This window comes from Strix uralensis, chromosome 2, assembly GCF_047716275.1.
Source record: "Strix uralensis isolate ZFMK-TIS-50842 chromosome 2, bStrUra1, whole genome shotgun sequence".
NCBI classification, from domain to species: Eukaryota; Metazoa; Chordata; class Aves; order Strigiformes; family Strigidae; genus Strix; species Strix uralensis.
Window position 1 is genome coordinate 1,085,045 of NC_133973.1, and position 16,765 is coordinate 1,101,809.

Here is a 16,765-nt window from a genome sequence, read left to right on the forward strand (position 1 = left end):
TCATAAAGTTAGAAGGTTCATTTAAATTCCAATCCCATACTTGGTTTTGGGATAGTTATTTACTGTTTCATACAACAGGCTTCTCAAACTCCCTGGAGATCAGGTGCTGAAAAGTGTGTCCATGGTTTGCTCCGGTCATTTTCTAGATGGGGTCTTTTATGGGCTGATGTATCCTATTTCTAATGGTGCTGAAATTATCACAGAATCCCAGAATCATCTGGGTTGGAAAAGCCCTTGAAGCTCCTCCAGTCCAACCATGAACCTCACCCTGACCGTTCCCAACTCCACCAGATCCCTCAGCACTATTAGCCAAAGAGGGGTTTTTTTGCAGTACTTGCTTTCCTGTTGGGAATGTAGAAACACACAGGCAGATTGTACAAATATGGAAACACTAGTTTTTGTCAGTCTGAACCTGCTGGTTCAATTGTTTTAATGTTTTCTAGGCTAGAGAGGGAGAAGGATCAGGTGAAATAGGTTTTCTTCTCTGCTTTGACATTAGCTCTTTGTTGCAGTTTCCCCTCTCTGCTGCCTTTAACTGTCAGGTGAAATGGGGGGAAGGTAAACCATGACATGACAACAGAATATTTTTTAAGTCTTCTGGGCAGCCTCTGTGGGAGTTGGCCTGGCAGGTCTGTTCCCTTCTTCTCAGATCTCCTAACCAAAATACAAGTTGTGGCGGGATAGCGTGGGGTGGGAAGTGGCAGACAGAAATAGCTCTCAGAGTTAGTAAGTGCAGAGGCATCGTGGTAGGCAGTAAGGGAGTCAGAAAAGTGCCCTCAGAACAGGTCAGGTCTTGCTGTAGGAAGGACCTTAGACGTACCTAGAGAGCGGATGGGTCACTGGGGTGTGCAGCAGTGGTGGTGCTGATCACAGAGCGTGCTGCATACAGTTTTATCATGCTGTCCAAATCACATCCCCAGCTAAAATTCTGAGTTACACTAAAAACCACTTGCAGTTTAGTAATTTCAGATGATCTCAATTTGTTGATTCCTAAAAATTTGCAAGTGGAAGAGTATAGCTTGGGGCTTCCAGACTTCTGGCATGTCTTTTAAGCTTCTGTTTCCCCAAGGTGATGAGAAACTTACCCTAGGTACATGTCACAGAGCAGAGATGATCACTCAAGGAAGCAAGTGATCTGCTAAAAGTCTGTGGCTTATTAAGGACTTAATGGCAGCTACCTCACACCACTTTCTCCTGCGTGTATTCTCCTGTGTATTTGGAGGGTCCTTTCTGGCAAAGTGGTGCACAGATCTTACAAAAGGAGTCAAATCAGTGTTCATAATACAGGCTGCAATCTAGCAGAGGATGAGCAGGAAGGGAAGCAGTCACCATAAGCCCACTGCTCCCTGCCTCACTTGGAGAAGAAATGGTGGGCTAGGCTAAGTGCAGGGAGGACATCAGTGCAACCACAGCCCCAGATCTTCAGGCCGTGGAGCCTAACTTCCTGTTTTTTCTAAGAGAGATGTTTCCTAAGGACGTTGAAGGGACCAACACTATGGTTCTTACTTGCCTCCAACACAATAGCAGCACTCTAGTTCTTCATTTTGCACTTTCCTTTTGTGTGTGTGTGTGTGTGAGAAAAGGAGGTTTAATCACATTTTCCATTCTTTCTAAAGCATTTTGAAAGCCTCAGGGAAAAGTGCTAGGCAGGAGCAGTGCATTACAGATAAGCTTCTAGATTATACACAGCTAGAGATGACAAAAATAGCACACAGCAAGGACTGGGGTAAGGAATGGTCAGGGAAAGACAGGAAGTCCCTGGGGTTTAATGGCTGAGTAGGAAGAGATGTTGAGAGCAGTGATCACCCATAGTAATTAACTCCTAAGAAGCGCACAAGGATCATTACAGAACTTGCAAGGTATAACAAACAAGATGTAATTATTAAGTAGGATGATTCACTCTTAAAAATGATTATTAATCATGCTATGAACTGTGATGAGGATAAGCAGATATAAAGTATTAATTGCTATGTGATGGTTAATTAATATATCCTCAGGTTGTGATAGTCCTAATTAAAAAAAAATTATGTTCACTTCAGCAAGATTAATTCCAGGATAAGATACTACTGAGTATGAGCAAAGGCATTAAAATTCTGCCTGCCAAAAGCATGTTAGTTAGTTCTGGTCCTGGATGAATTTGATCAGTGGAAGCTGATGATATTCATCTGAGAGAGCTTACCATGAAAATGCTTTTTATAGGTGACCTGGTTTTGTAGCCTGCTGATAGTCTGATGCTGCTGAAGGGAACAGAAGCGTTTCTGTTGTCTATAATATGAAGGACTGGGGCCTTGAGATCAGCAATTCAAAATGAATGAACACCAGTTTATATATTGCCGTACTCCAGAAACATCTCAATAATCCTTTCTACCTGTAAAGCTCTTCTTACAAAGTTTGTAGCAACAACTGTTTTTTTCTGGTATAGTTGGTATTGAGAACGTCAGTAAGGAAGCATCGCTCGGTATAATGGAGGCTCAGTAGCCTGCCTTGGCTCTGTTCTGTCTTCTCTTCCCTGTCCGAGCAGTAGCACTGCTTTAAATCCTGTCCTGGATGGTGCAGACTAAATGCATTTCCCTACACAGGACGGAGCTATGACAAAACACGAGCCACAGGAGACAAATTGTGTCTGCAGACTTGACCAGCGCAGGTAACTGTAAAGACTGGCTTTTAGAGTAACGTGATCTTATTTCCTTAGTGTAGTTTGGAAGTGCTGTAGTTTCATCTGTATCACTAAGAGGTTATTTGTGATGAAATGCCCATAGTTTAGCAGCAGTGCAGGCTACATACATGAGGTAGTACGATAGGAGGTTTATTCCTGGAGTGCCTCTGCCTATAGCTCTCCTCCACCCCTCAAGCTCCTCACATGCCAGTTTTTTCTCTCTCTGCCCAGAGCTCTTTTGTGTTCACTTCTAATAATGTGAGGATCATCCTAGCGTTGTATGGAGTCTGACTTTTAAGTACCTGAACTTTTGAAGAGACATTGTCTGAAATACGGGCTTTACAGCTGAAATATGGTGTAGAAAGCTCAGAATCAGGTTGCTTTTGAACAGTCTGAGTCATGAGTTGGCAATAGTGTCAGCTTCAGCTGGCTTGCCCAAAAGTTCTCAGATTTGTGCTTTCATCTTGGTACCCATTTCAACAGTCTCCATCTGCATTACATACAAGAAGACAAACATACCCTTTGATTCCAAGTTTATAGTAATTTTATTAAAATTTAAAACTTTTTGTTAATAGAATTTATCAATTTTTAAATTATAAGACACTTACATATACATAGTTCTCTAGGGCAGGGAGTTCCTATGAGTTTGTGAAATACAGATTCCAGACATGGTCTGTTCTTACTTATTCAGAGAAAAGCAAAGGAAAAAGTAAAGCAATTGTTTCAGGTTTGTCTCACGTGAGGGTGAAACTGAAGTAACTTCACAGAAGTCAGTGGGTAGGATGACTTCCCCAGTACAAGTTGAATAGGGAGGGTTACATTCATAGAGTTACACTGAATTACTCCAGGTCATCCCTTGGTGAGAGTATCCATACATCATCATGGACTGAGCTGATACTGCAATACTGCATATAAAAATAAAAGCCCCAGGGATGATCTTTTGAATATTGCACTGATCAGGTGATAGCCTGAAGCATGACATTAGTTAATTTATAGATTATATAGGCATGAGTAACCATGAAATTATATAGCACCTTCTCAAACCCAGCGCTCGGCGCAGAACATTCTGACCTCCGTCAGGATGGAGGTCTGTACTCCTCCGGCTCTGTGGGAGGTCATCTTCTTCCCTACGGTATGTGAAACTATCTGCCATTCACCCTGAAAATGCCAAACTGGTCAGGACAGCAAGGATGAGAAGACGTACATTCAGTTGTAAATAAATACTAGCAAGCTTTTCAGAAAATAATCAGTGGAACAGTCCAGCTATAAAACGAAGAAGTCAGCAGACGTTCAACCAGTGATGAACAGAATCTGGTGAGTTCGTGTTTGCTCAGAGATTTTATTGCCATTATCTAGTAGGAATTAAAAGCAGATACTAAGGCTTTCTTTCCTGTTATGTGTAGCACTGATGATTATTCCATTCAGTTGCCTTTGGTGGCACGTTTTTGGTCTATTTTCTTTATGGCAGTCTGCACCCATTCCTGATTAGAATTTACACAGACCTTGATACCTCTTGTGGTCATAAATCTGTAGGAGGAAAGAAAGAAAACCAGATGGCCATTAAATCCCAGTCTCCAAACCCAGGTTTACTGTTCTTGGGTTTTATGCAGAACATGAGGAGCAATGTGGTAAAACCATATCATATGCCAGAGTTTGTAGTTGTTAGTTGGAATAACAGCAGTTACCAACATTTGTCCCCTATTTATGGCATAGGTATGTATGTAACATACGTGGTCATGTGCATATATACTGACATTTGAAAAAAGAAACATACCTTTGAGATTTTATATGAAATGATGATGCACATTTACGTCCCAGGAGCAGATCCCAGATTTGATAAAATGCATGCTTGTGAGATCAAAAGACCCAACACAGCTCCTAGCAGGAGCCAAGTTACCCCAAACTCTTCCACATGATCTTTCCCCTTGGCTCAATTCAGTGCACTGGCCTTCTGACTGCTCCACCCTGACCCCTTGCTGAGATTTTTCCCCAATTTCTGGGCACAAAAGACCTGGCTGTTCAGTGAGATTTCTGCTAGCGTTTGTAAGCAACATACATCTCCCAGCTTTCTGAGGGCCACCCCTCTCCCCTCACTCCCTCAGCTGCCAGGTGACTGCTTCATGGGGGAACTGGATGGGTGACCTGAACTGGCCAGATTTAGTGGGTTGGGCCACGATGATCCCCTTTCTCTTTTCAATGGTAGAGTGTTTGCACAGATGAATCTGAAGGTGAACTGTGCACTGGATACTTACATGATGGCGTTTACTGGACCTTGCCTCTTTTCATAGCTGACAAGATTTCGGATGTGCAGTTGCTGTGTAGGCAGATTTACACACTTTAATCTGCTCATGGACTGACTTCCAATGCTCCCTAGAAGGGGAAAAATAGATAAATTACAAAGGCAGTCAATACTATATTAATATTTAGCCATAATTACTTAATAAATTATGAATTCCAGCAGATTTCCAGCTCTGGTTAGAACACGAGTGTCTCATGATGTACAGCCACAATACCAGTTATACAAGAGAGCTTGAGGTATTTTTTGTGATACATCCTACCATCTCTGAAGTGTTACTGCTATTTCAGTTAAGATATTAATCTTCACCCATTCTCCTGAACAATTGTACAATCATTCTGCTTCTAGGGGGTCACTACTTCCATAGCAGAAAAGGTATTTGGCATCATTCATAATTAGGTCTGTATCATCTGCCAATAAGGGTCCATACGGACTAGGGCTTAAAACCAGCACCTTTAATGGGTGGATTTCCAAATGCCATCTGAATGTGGATGAGTAATTCCCCCTGCTTTCCAAGCAAAGGACAGGAAAGCAAGGCTACTTGTCTGACACTGGACATCCAAAACTAGCATTAAAAAAAAATTGTTGAGAGAAAGGGAGGTATATCTGCCAGAAGACTAAGTACTTGCACGTTCTTGCTATATGTCTGGTTTCATAGGCAATGGAGTGCTACTTAACCCTCCTTCCTCCAACGTTTGTGTATATTTCAGGGAAACGCGCTGGTGATTATTAAGAGGATTGTGGTATCAGTGTAGAATTCTCGGGGCGGTTGTTACCTTACATGATGATAACTAAAAATGGGAGCTCACTTAAGTGAGATGGAGTATATGTATACATTACTGGAAGCCTCTGCTTGCTAGTTTCTGGTTTTCTCCCACCCATCCAAGACAGGTTTGGGAAGGCACAAGGAAACAAACAGAACACTGCTGTATTCTGAGGTTTCTTTTTAAAGAATTTATAGAGAAACTGGCTTGAGAAAAGTCCAAGAGCTGTTCAGGTACAAGTTGCTAAATATGACACCCTCTTCACATAATCTCATTATCTGTGAGCTTTTCTTTGTTTTAAATAACTGGAATAGCTGAGGCAAACACACATCAGCCGTTAGAGAAGCTGTTGCATAGCCAGCGCACCAGTAGTGGCAGAGTTGCTAATTCTTGAGATTTTGTTTGCCTGAAGGAATGTGTCTTCTGATCGCTCTTGAGTCACGAGTAATGCGATGTATTTTTTGATGATTCATTGCAAATATGTATCTTACTGCCTCACTCAGACTGATTTTCAAAACATGGCATTAAAGAGCTCAAAGTAGTCAAGCAATCCTTACTAGTCCTGGAAATATTCTCTCTACTACTTAACTGTCTCCAGGGAGTGCATGCAGGGAATACCAGCACAGCTTCTCTAAGCCTGGGAACAAAACCAAACTGCTCTGCACCTGTAACTACCCTTTTTGCTGGTTTTTTTTTTTTTTTTTTCTTTCTTTCTAATCCTTTTTCTATCCCTTGCAGACCACCTCAGTGTACTTTTTCAGACTTGGTGATATTTATGGCAAATTACACAAGCTAGAGAATGACATTACGAACTGACAGTCTGTGATACGAGGCCACATGTTGCCGAGATGAACAGCAGTAGTGGTAATCAGTGTATGAGAATGTAGTAAGGTCTAGCGCTAGGGGCACTAGGTCAGCATACTCACTGTGTAGCTACATAGTCTTGAGAACGCTTAGCAGTTCTCAGTTTGGTTTTGGTGTGGTTTTGTGAAGATGCCTTTTCTGCATGTTCCTCTTTGCATGTTTCTGTGGGTTTGTATGTGTCTTGCATATGAGTGTTTTCTGTGATTTTTATGCACTTGTTTGTGTGAATCTGTGTATAAGAAGGCATGTGCTTATGTGTGTGTACGCTCATGTTTGCGCCTGATACATGTGGCCTAATCCAAAAGTCACTGTAGACAAACTTATTTAAAGCATGGCTAATAAACATGGTTCATCTCACTGCTCATAAATGGTCTCAAACAAGATGTTAAATTGTGTTAAATCAGGAAGAGAGAGAAGACATTGTATAAATCCACTGCTCTCCTTTGCACTTTTTGTTCATGGTTTGCCTGTCTGCACCAAAATATTTGGCTAGAAACAAGCAAATAGGCAATATGTGATACAGAACTGGAAGAACTATTTAAAATAGGGACATAAGAGGAATTAAGGCTATATAGTTAGTGAAAGACAAATACAAAATGATATAACAAAAATATAAATAAAAGTATATCTGGAAAAAGAAAAAAGTACATCTTATTCAAATAATATTTTTCATAAAATGTTATTAACCTATAGAACTCATTGTTATATGGCATCAGTGAGATTAAAAGACATTGTGCCTTCAAGATTTCATGATTTTAAGAGAGAGAATATTGCACAGAAGATCTTTTCTAAGGCAAGAAACTCTCCTTGCATTAAGGCAGAAGCCAACCACTAACTAACAGGACATCAGATGAAATCTCCTATAAAGCTGCCTTTCTTGTGGTCCTGATCTGGATTTCTTGCAAGTTTTATCTCATGAATCAGCTCTGGCTGAGAATGAATCCCTCTCACCAGACCACTGGTGCAATGTGGAGCAATTCCTGCCTTCCTCCTGGGTTGTAAACTTACCTTTCACCGTGTGCTCGGTGAAGACGCCAAGCCAGAAGATGACGAGGATAGCTGCAGCGTGGACTTTCATTGCTGGTGGCTTCTTTGTCACGGCAGAGAAGAAAGTGGCTGTTGTCAGCCCTCTTTCACAGAGTTTATATATTGTCATTCAGTGGTCAGTTCTTGCGTTCACTTTTGGGGCGTCATGGGGGGGTTGACTATAAGTGGAAAAATTGAGCGGCAGTACTGTTTTCTGGTGACAGAAAACCACCTCCTTTCCCCCACCCGTCCTTCACTAGCCCCCCTGTGAAGGCTTTTCCTGCTCAAACCCTGCTGTGGTTGCACTTGCTTCTGTGTAGTGAGTGGGGTTTATTTCAAGCTGCAAGAAGTGAGAGCTCTTACTCTGTAGTGGAAACCTTTATTAAATGCTCCTGTCCTCTCACACCTCAATTTAGAGAGCCATAGCTGAGCCACACCGCAGAGGCACAGAGTAACATTCAGAGTTGCCTCTTTGACCAGTGGACCACCTAAAAGGGGAACTGTGAGCTAAAGGCTGATGCAAACAGGAACGCCTTTTGGCTTTTTCCATAGTGGCTGTAGATAGTTGGTCATTTTAACACGTAGCTTTGGAGGGGTATCGCTCCTATTTCCTATGTGTGGTGGAGCTTGTCAGAACTCTTCTGTTTTCTCTGTGATTTGATATGGCCAAAGCTGATACCACTGTGTGCTGGGAGAGGGAAGAGCAAATGCACTTGTACATACAGAGCCAGATCCACTAGCCCTTCAGCTTGTCAGGCATAACCTAAAATACAGTGACTTCAAAGAGGAATAAGAGTTTATAAAGTTTTTTGGCTTTGAGTGTGGGGGTTTTTTTTGTTTTGTTTTGTGTGTGTGTGTGTGGTGTGGTCTTTCTAGTGTAAAGAATGGACCCCAAGAAAGTAACCAGGCAGAGAGGCACAATTTATAGGAAAGAAGAAAAAAGTTCATTGCACTTCCATGTAAGCATGGTGTTGACAACAGGTCTGTCAACTTGTTCCAGTTGTGCCTCTATCAAAATTGTCCTTTTTTGCAGTCTGTGCTAGTCCTATTACCCAGTTTTAGGTGTCCTTTCTATATTGTGGTAAGGTGGTCTGAGTTACTGGACACCGTGGCTACATGCTAGTGGTTTTGGGCCTGCAAATATATTTTGAGCAAGCTGTGGACCTCCAGGCCACACACAAAGCAACACCTGAGCTGGCATCATCGCTCAGAGCCTCTGAGCAGAAATCTCTCGTGCTTTACACCCGGGAGCACTTCTGTGCCCAGTAGAAAGAGCCATGATTTGCTAGGCCCATGGAGACCCAGGCGGGCCTGGTGTGACTAGGTAAGCCCCAGGCCGCCTGATGCCTGGTATTGTAAGGCAGTGGTGTAGAACAGCTGTCAGTGCAAAGCCTGGAGCAAGAGTCCATTCGTGTGAGCCTGAAGATTCCCCTGCTCTTACCTCCAGGCCTCGCCTCAGCTGGTTACTTTGTTTTCCAAATTCTTGATAACGTCAACGTAAATAGCTTTGCATGGGGAAACGCAGCATGTGGAAGTCAATTCCCTAAGATTCCTCAGGCAAATTAAGTTCAGGCTAAGAACTGAGCTCAAATACTTGACTCCTAGACTGTAATGGCTGGTCTGTAACCTCAGGAACGGTCTGTAGGTCTTGCAGGTACAGAACACACTGCTTGGTTTACTTGTATATACATGTGCATTCTTTGTTCCTTTTGGTTTGATTCTTTCCCCTTACATATTCCATGCAACCCAGGAAAAAGCAATGGCAAAAGCAGACAGTAAGCTGGTGTAAGGTACTTGCTGATTTACTTGAATGCCTGCTAACCCCACCTGCATCACTAATGAAATTGCAACGAAATGGAAGCCGAAGCTTTAACCAAAGCCCCTAAAGGACATGCCTGATGCCACACAGGGGAATAACCATGCTGACCTCAGCAGCACTACTGGGAAATCTATATTAAGTTTGTGTCCAAGCAGTGTAGCAGCCTGGTGTTTTGCTGAACACTGCCTGAAATCACTCCTTGAATGAGATATTCTAACTTTTTGGTGTGTGTCAGCTTCAAGATGCAAGATAGCAGCTTTGTCGTTGATGGTAGAGAGTTTTTTCCCCATTAAGGGATGAGATGCTCCCCCACTTCTGCTCACTGATACTGTAGGTACATGTGTGTATATACTCACTGTCTACAGCTTTGAGAGAGGGTCACCAGCTGTGTCGAGCATGAGCCAGCTCAGAAAAAGTCAGTCCTTCCCACAGAAGCTTCTGCAGGTTATAGATTCATCTCTGAGGTGTCGTTAGAAATCCTGTTGCTTCTTCAGTTTTCCACCATTCTTAAGGTGGGATGGAAAAATTGCCCTGTGGCAAGCTTTCCCCTCTTTGTAGTTCTCATTTGCTGTGGCCTCCTGGCTGTTGTTCTCTGTGGCTGGCTTATGTCCAGTGAAGTCTGTGTTTTGGAGGAGAGTTTTGAGGGCTGGAGTCCCACAGCCCTGTCTGTGGATGTTTGATGATTTCTGATATTCTAATTTTCTATATAAGGCTCATTTTGCACGTACTCTAACACCAGTGTGCACTGCCTCCGTGCTGTGGCAAAAGCTTAGTGCAAGATGATGGGATGTATATCCTTTCTGTTCTCTTGCTGGTAAGTCATATTAAAAAGGCAGCCAGTAAGTGTCCAAAGTACTTTTCCTATTACTGCTTCTCAGCTCTGGATAAATTGAATGCTAATGATACTTGTCCTGGGGCTTGACTGCCTCTTGTATGGCTCACTCATCACAGGCTGCTTTCAAAGCATTCTGGATTAAAATGATCATTTTCAGATTGTGATACATCCAGAGACGAAACGAACGGATGATTATGGAGTTCTCTGATTGTGAAGTCTGAATTGTGGATGAAGATGACTAACTGTACCACAATGCTTACCAAACCCTTGGCTACAGGTATGATGTTGTGTGCGCCATGAGAGCTGCCCCTTCTCCTCCCCTCCACATCTCAGGTTTAACATGAGCACTCTTTGCTGAGAGAAAGCAAGTGCAGAGAGTGGGTACTGCAGGTATGGATGTGTAGATGTATTGGCATTTAATCTGTGGAGCCTGCTTACATGCAGAAAACCACAGGCTCTGAGTGAGTCTCCTAGGCTTCTTACATGATGTGAGGAGAGGCTGGGACACAGGACAGCAACAGCAAGAGTTCAAGGGCTCTCCTAAGCCCTTCAGCCCCCGTTCATGCAGGGCAGCTTGCCTCTATTTTACCAATACAGTGGCTGGGGCACAGGAGGTGAAGGGACACGTGAGACTACTCACACACAGCAAGAGGCCAAGTCAGGGTCTGCTCTAGCACAGCTCCTAACCAACTGCTGAATGCAATACTTTTCCTAATTTTTAACAAGGTCAAGAAATTTTTACTGAAATAATTGGTGTATATACCTGTTTCATGTCAGCAACCCTGCTGAAGAAAAAGAAATACGCAGTGACCAGAGTGTTGGGCCTAATATCAGAGGTTAGTTACCAGGGTAAAGAGTCTGAAGTATGGCATCTTCTCATACTGTAGTTAGCTTTCAAAAAAGAGAGGTCAAGATCTTCACAGATAAGTATATTCTTATGGACTCCTAGAAATGAGCATCTTTAGTGAATGTTCAGCAGCCCCCTTGAACGTGAAGATGTGCCAGAAGGTCACTATCACTGCTGAAGAATAAATCAGGGCATTCAGTGACTTTAAGAGGGGACCTAAGAACTTCAGCTTAGACACATCTGTATCTCAGACAACTCTTTTTAGAGTGGGAGATGTCGCCCTCAGGAGATACATGTCTGTCTCTACTATCTATAGAAGCAATATATACATGTGTCTTATGCTGGACATGGTAAGTGAGTGAAGTTAGGTGGGATGAATCTGACCCTAATGTATTTTGGTTTTCAACTCGTAACAGTTGGAGTACTGGTTTAAGAATTACCAGCAAGTGACATCCAGCTGTGATATTTCCAGGACTTTCCTTCCCCCTCTTCTTCCTTTGCTTTTGATCACCTTCGCTCTGTAGATTTTGTCCTGATTTCACAGGTACCTCAAATAGCAGTTTATGTTCAGTCTTCTTCATTCGTATTGTAATGGAGTAGAAACAAACCCATGCTCGGTGCTCAAATCTCAGCCGAGAGACAATGACTTCTAATCTAATTTGATCACTGAAATCACGTGTTTAATAACTACTTTGTTTTGTGCTGGTTTTGGCAGAACTCCTCCTTTAGAAATGTAACCCTATTAACAATACTTTCTCTTAATCATAATAGAATTTTTGCTTGTAGACCGTCTGTTTCCACTACCATACTGCCAGCTTTTCCCTGCCAGCTTTTCCCTGGTCCTACAAACATGCTCCTCTCTTGATGTATCATGTGCCCTTGAATAAGCTAGTCGTATCCAAATCTTCCTTCAGTCATCCAACTTGAAGCATTCAGATAGGTAGAATTAGACTGAGAATGATTTGGTTTGAAAGGAGCTTGAACCAAACATGTAAAGGCTACTCTACGCTCCAGAGTCAAGCCTACAGTCAGCTGTATGCAGGCATTCACCTGTTTTGTTGATGTTCTAAGGTGACTCAACATGAATGTGGCATTCTCCACGTAGTAGAGGTTTTCAGCCTTTTTTTATTCAGTGTTGTTTTGTTTCAGGTTTTTTTGTTTGTTTGTTTTTTTTCAAATGAGCAGTTATACACCCACCCAAGAGTTTCCAAGAGGAAGGCTCTGATCCTCACCTTTATAGTCTTAGTCTTGTGTGTTTTGGTTCTTTGTGAGATGCATACCAGGAAGCTAACTAAACCCCGTGCAGTGCTACTGCTGCAGAGAATCACAGAGGTGACTATAGCGCAATTCTGTGAAGATATCTAAATATTGTATGTGCTGAAACAGGAGCCAGATACCTTTGGAAATTTGTGGAATATTCTCAGTCCATCCTATTGCTTTTTTCTTCCTCTGCTTTCTCTTCCTCAGCTCTCATGTAAAACAGAATGAAGATTTTGTTGAGCACTTCTTCCTGTGCGTGCCATATCTCTAGGATCAAGGATGTGGGAACCAAGTCTAATTCTGTTAGTCTTCAGGAGAAGAAACAAACCTATTGTGTAAAAAATAAATACACTTCTTGGTTAACCATAGATAGTCAGTGTCAGTAAACACTGGAGGTGGATCTGAACCGGTATGTTCCTTCTGGGTAAACCTGAGCTTTCCTCAGAAAACTGAAGAAGCTCAGATGCTTATGTTTTCTCAGTGGGGAACAGTTTCTTCAACTGTATCTCATGCTTTGGAGAGAGCCCCTTGGCCACTCTGTGTGTGTCTGGATTCCTTTGCTCCATGACGGTCATCGCAGGGAGTGTGCTGAAGAGCTGATTGTTAGGGGAAAGGGTGAGTTACAGGTATAAAACCACACATCAGTGCTATTTATATGCCTCACTCTCATCTGTGTGCATGTGCTATTATTTACAAGTACACAGACTTTTTCTTATCACTGCCATTAACTAGTTTCACAGCCATATCTATTTTCATGAACGTTTGGAGTGGGGGCTGTGTAAAAGAGAATTGCAAATAAAGCAGCAGGTTCCAGGCAGCAGAGCAATGAGCAGAAGCAGTAAGCCTGGATTCAACTTTCAGTCCTTTATCTGCTAACTTCTCTTGCCTCTACCCAAGAATTATTCGAACTCTTCAGCATGTGTTTTCACGTGCCAAAGAAAACCGTGCATGCTCTCCACGTGCTTGTGACTGTCTAGTTCACCTCTGCTGACAGACCTGCTGCACGGAATGCCCCTGTTCTGCTGGCTTTTCCCCACAGTGGAGGCACTGTGTTGAGTCCTTCTGTTCAGACACTAAGTTTTGGAAAATTCATAGGGATTTCTGCCTTTTGTTTAGCATTGGTTGAAATTGGCCAGTGAAATTAAAAAAAAAAAAAATTCAGGGAAGACAGACAAATAATGAAAAATTCCTTTTTTGAAAACATCACCTTCTTGAACTCTCCAAAATTTATTTCTTTGGTTTTCTTCCACACATAGCTGATTTCTAATAACTGCATTTTTGTTTAAAACAATAATTATACTTGTAAGCAATTTTAATAACCAAACCCTCATGAGGTCCTACAACAGAGTTTAACAAATCTGACAAATTTCAATTTGCAGTTATGATGTTAACCCCTATGGCTTCCAGGGAAAAAAATAATAAGAAGGTAGGAAGAGATCATTCCAGAATCTTTGCAAGAAAAATCCGTGGGTTTTTTCTTTATTTTTTTTTAAATGAGGATGTGTTTTTTCCTTCAAAGAGAGTTATAATAGCCTCTGGAATAGGTACTTTTCTGCTTCATCTCCCAGATGAAGAACTGTCACACTTTCTAACCATGCCACTGGTGAGGTACATTGCCTTGCTTTCACACTGGTTACTATAATCTGATAATTTTGGGCCACATCCTCTTCCACAAAGTGTTACAGAATTTCTTAAAACTGGTCACAGCACTTGCTCCTTGTCTGCCCTATGAAATGAAGCTTGGTGCTCATGCAGCTGTACCCTTAAACAGATACAGGCTGAGAAGTGTTATTTTCCTTTCACTTGGCTTTTGTATTTCCTTAGCCATTTGCTCAGTGAGCCCCGTAACAGCAGGGGCTCTGTAACTGTGGAAATGAAGGCTAAAATGAGAGGGGCAAGGAAAAAAGAGCTCAGCTCACAGGGGCCTGCAGCAAACACCCACTCTTGAAAATGTTCCACTCTGAACCTTCTGAGAGAGAGTCCTTGAGGTTTATTTGTTCTCTGGGTTTTTCCCCCTCATAATGACTATGAGTATGAAAGCATGTGTTAGACAAATGCATCAGTCTATATTATTCACCTGAGCTCACTGCAGGGAGTGATGCAATGTGGGAGGCAAGAGGGGACGGGAAAATTTCCCCCTCCCCCCCTCAAGTTCTTTGCGATTTCAGAGATCAGTCTGTGTCTGTTCAATGCTGTTTCACTTTTCCTTTGCAAACTTCTTTTATCTCTAAGGGCTGCAGAAACCGCCACCGTGTCTAAGAGCAATAAATTAAGAGCTCCCTCCCATGGTTATCATATTTCTTGCACCTCATTCAGCTGATTTCAGCGTGGTCGTGGGCCGCTCTGTTCCTCTCCCATGGTTCAGCACGGCCCCGTGTGCCACAGTCCACCCAGTCTAGCAAAGCGTGCCAGACCTGGGGAACACCCTCACTCTCCTCTCATACACAAACCCAGCCCAAGTTAGCCACGTGTCCCAGTGGCCAGTAAGGCTACCTGCTTTTGCCAGGTCTATTATTTCAGATTATCAGTTTGCTCTCTGTGCACTAGCTTATTTACTGACATAGGACACTGGTTTCTTCCATCCCCTATATGACCTTCTTTGAGATAAACAATTATTTTCCTCATTTTCTACACAGAATGAAAAGCAGACTACTGGTAAAATACCATCAAAGACATACAAGGGAATAGGTGACCTAATCTCTGCTTGATGGGGCAGTTTGTACTTCAGAGCTAAGCAGGTATTGGTGCAGTCCCAAATTAAATGGGACCAGAGTCAGCTGCTTGTTGCTAGTTAAGTAATTTTGAGACTGCCTTGCCTATTTATTTATCCCAGTCCTTGCCTTGCTCCAGCTCTTCCCTTGTGTTGGTCCACCTCTGAGCTGTTTTGCTTCCTCTCACCATATGAAACCAGCAGATTCATTGTAAGTAATGATACTGCTCTTGCGTAGCACTTCTCTCCCGAGGTTCTCAAAAGGTTGTAAGAGTGTTGGAAACTATAATTAACTCTCTTATTACAAAAGATAAAAACAAGTCTGGAAAAATAGAGAAATAGTGCTGTAGCAGTGCACTGTTTCCCAAATCAGCTGCGGAGATGGGGTTGTAGCACTCAGGCACCATTTGTCTTTGCTGGACTCCTGCACTCTGTCAGGGGATAGAGCTCTGTTGTTCAGTTAGATGTAAAATAAACTGTATGGCCTTGGTCTCAAAGGCGTTAGGAAATAGCTACTGTGAAAAAAATAGGAGCTGGACTCCCCTTGAGTTAGCAGTAGCATTTTTCAGTTGCAATTTGCTGTAGTTATTAATGTTTAGGGAAGGTTTGTATGTATGTTTATTGTTTGACAGTGAAGTCCACTGGAGGCATGCTGACTGGTGCTCCTTGCAGAACTGCAGGAGTTCCCTCACCAGGGACTTGAGTGGGAAGTTTGCAAACTCTTTGGCTCTGTCTCCAAATTTCTGTCTCAATCCTTCCATCAGGTTTGGCTGAGCCTCACAATTGTGATTGTTCTTCAGCCTTGAGGCACACTCACACCTCCACCTGATGCTTCCTTTCTTCTGTGCCCTGTGACTAAATATCACAGAGTCATTCAGGTTGGAAAAGCCCCTCGGGATCATCGAGTCCAACCCTCAGCCCGACTCTACAAAGGTCTCCCCTACACCACATCCCCCAACAGCTCATCCAAACGACCCTTAAACACATCCAGGGATGGGGACTCCACCCCCTCCCTGGGCAGCCTATTCCACTCTCTGACCACTCTTTCTGGGAAACATTTTTTCCTCATGTCCAGTCTGAACCTCCCCTGTTGCAGTTTAAAGCCGTTCCCTCTCGTTCTGTCACTAATCACCTGTGAGAAGAGACCAGCACCAACCTCTCTACAATGTCCTTTCAGGGAGCTGTAGAGAGTGATGAGGTCTCCCCTCAGCCTTCTCCTCCTCACACTGAACAGTCCCAGCTCCTTCAGTCTCACCTCATGGGATTTATTCTCCAAGCCCTTCCCCACCTTTGTTAATATATCTCATTCCTGTGGTTTTTCCTTTGTGAGGAAGGCTCTCATGGCAAATCGACAGCTCCTCAGCTGGATCAGGGTCCAAAGCTCTGCCTAATTTTTCTAGGCTCTTGTGTGTCTATTTACTTCTCCTCTGAGTGGGGTGAGACAGGTGGGTCATGGAGGCTGCTCCCCCTTCCTTCAGACCTTGGCTTGTAAGGCAAGTAGCTTGTGCAGGGTGTATGGGCCATGTTACAGTGCCCTTCAGCCATTCTGCTACACAGTCTTGCCACCTCGGTGTATGGCAAGTAAGTGCAGAGAAAAGGGAGGGAACGTAGAGATTTCGGGGAACATTGTACAGGGAAAGTGGCTGGATATAGCTGCGATCTAGTCTGGGTAAGTCATAGTCTTTAGT

At 42.9% G+C, this 16,765-nt stretch overlaps 1 protein-coding gene across 1 annotated transcript; it reads right to left on the minus strand.

Annotated features, from left to right (window-relative positions):
* Positions 1 to 3,975: 3,975 nt before the first annotated feature.
* LOC141940047 (lymphotactin-like) lies at positions 3,976 to 7,736 on the minus strand. Its single transcript, XM_074860815.1, has 3 exons — positions 7,589 to 7,736; positions 4,909 to 5,026; positions 3,976 to 4,183 (listed from the first exon to the last, which is right to left on the minus strand). The coding sequence occupies exons 1-3, from the start codon at positions 7,734 to 7,736 to the stop codon at positions 4,078 to 4,080; spliced, it is 372 nt and encodes a 123-aa protein (XP_074716916.1). The 3' UTR covers positions 3,976 to 4,077.
* Positions 7,737 to 16,765: the final 9,029 nt, after the last annotated feature.

What these genes read in the sequence shown, in the direction of transcription:
- LOC141940047 (XM_074860815.1), bottom strand. Translation starts at nt 7,736, where the DNA reads ATGACAATATATAAACTCTGTGAAAGAGGGCTGACAACAGCCACTTTC. An exon ending in CACCGAGCACACGGTGAAAG is followed by an intron (nt 5,027 to 7,588) that starts GTAAGTTTACAA and finishes TTCCCCTTCTAG; the next exon opens with GGAGCATTGGAAGTCAGTCC. An exon ending in GGTCCAGTAAACGCCATCAT is followed by an intron (nt 4,184 to 4,908) that starts GTAAGTATCCAG and finishes TTCCTCCTACAG; the next exon opens with ATTTATGACCACAAGAGGTA.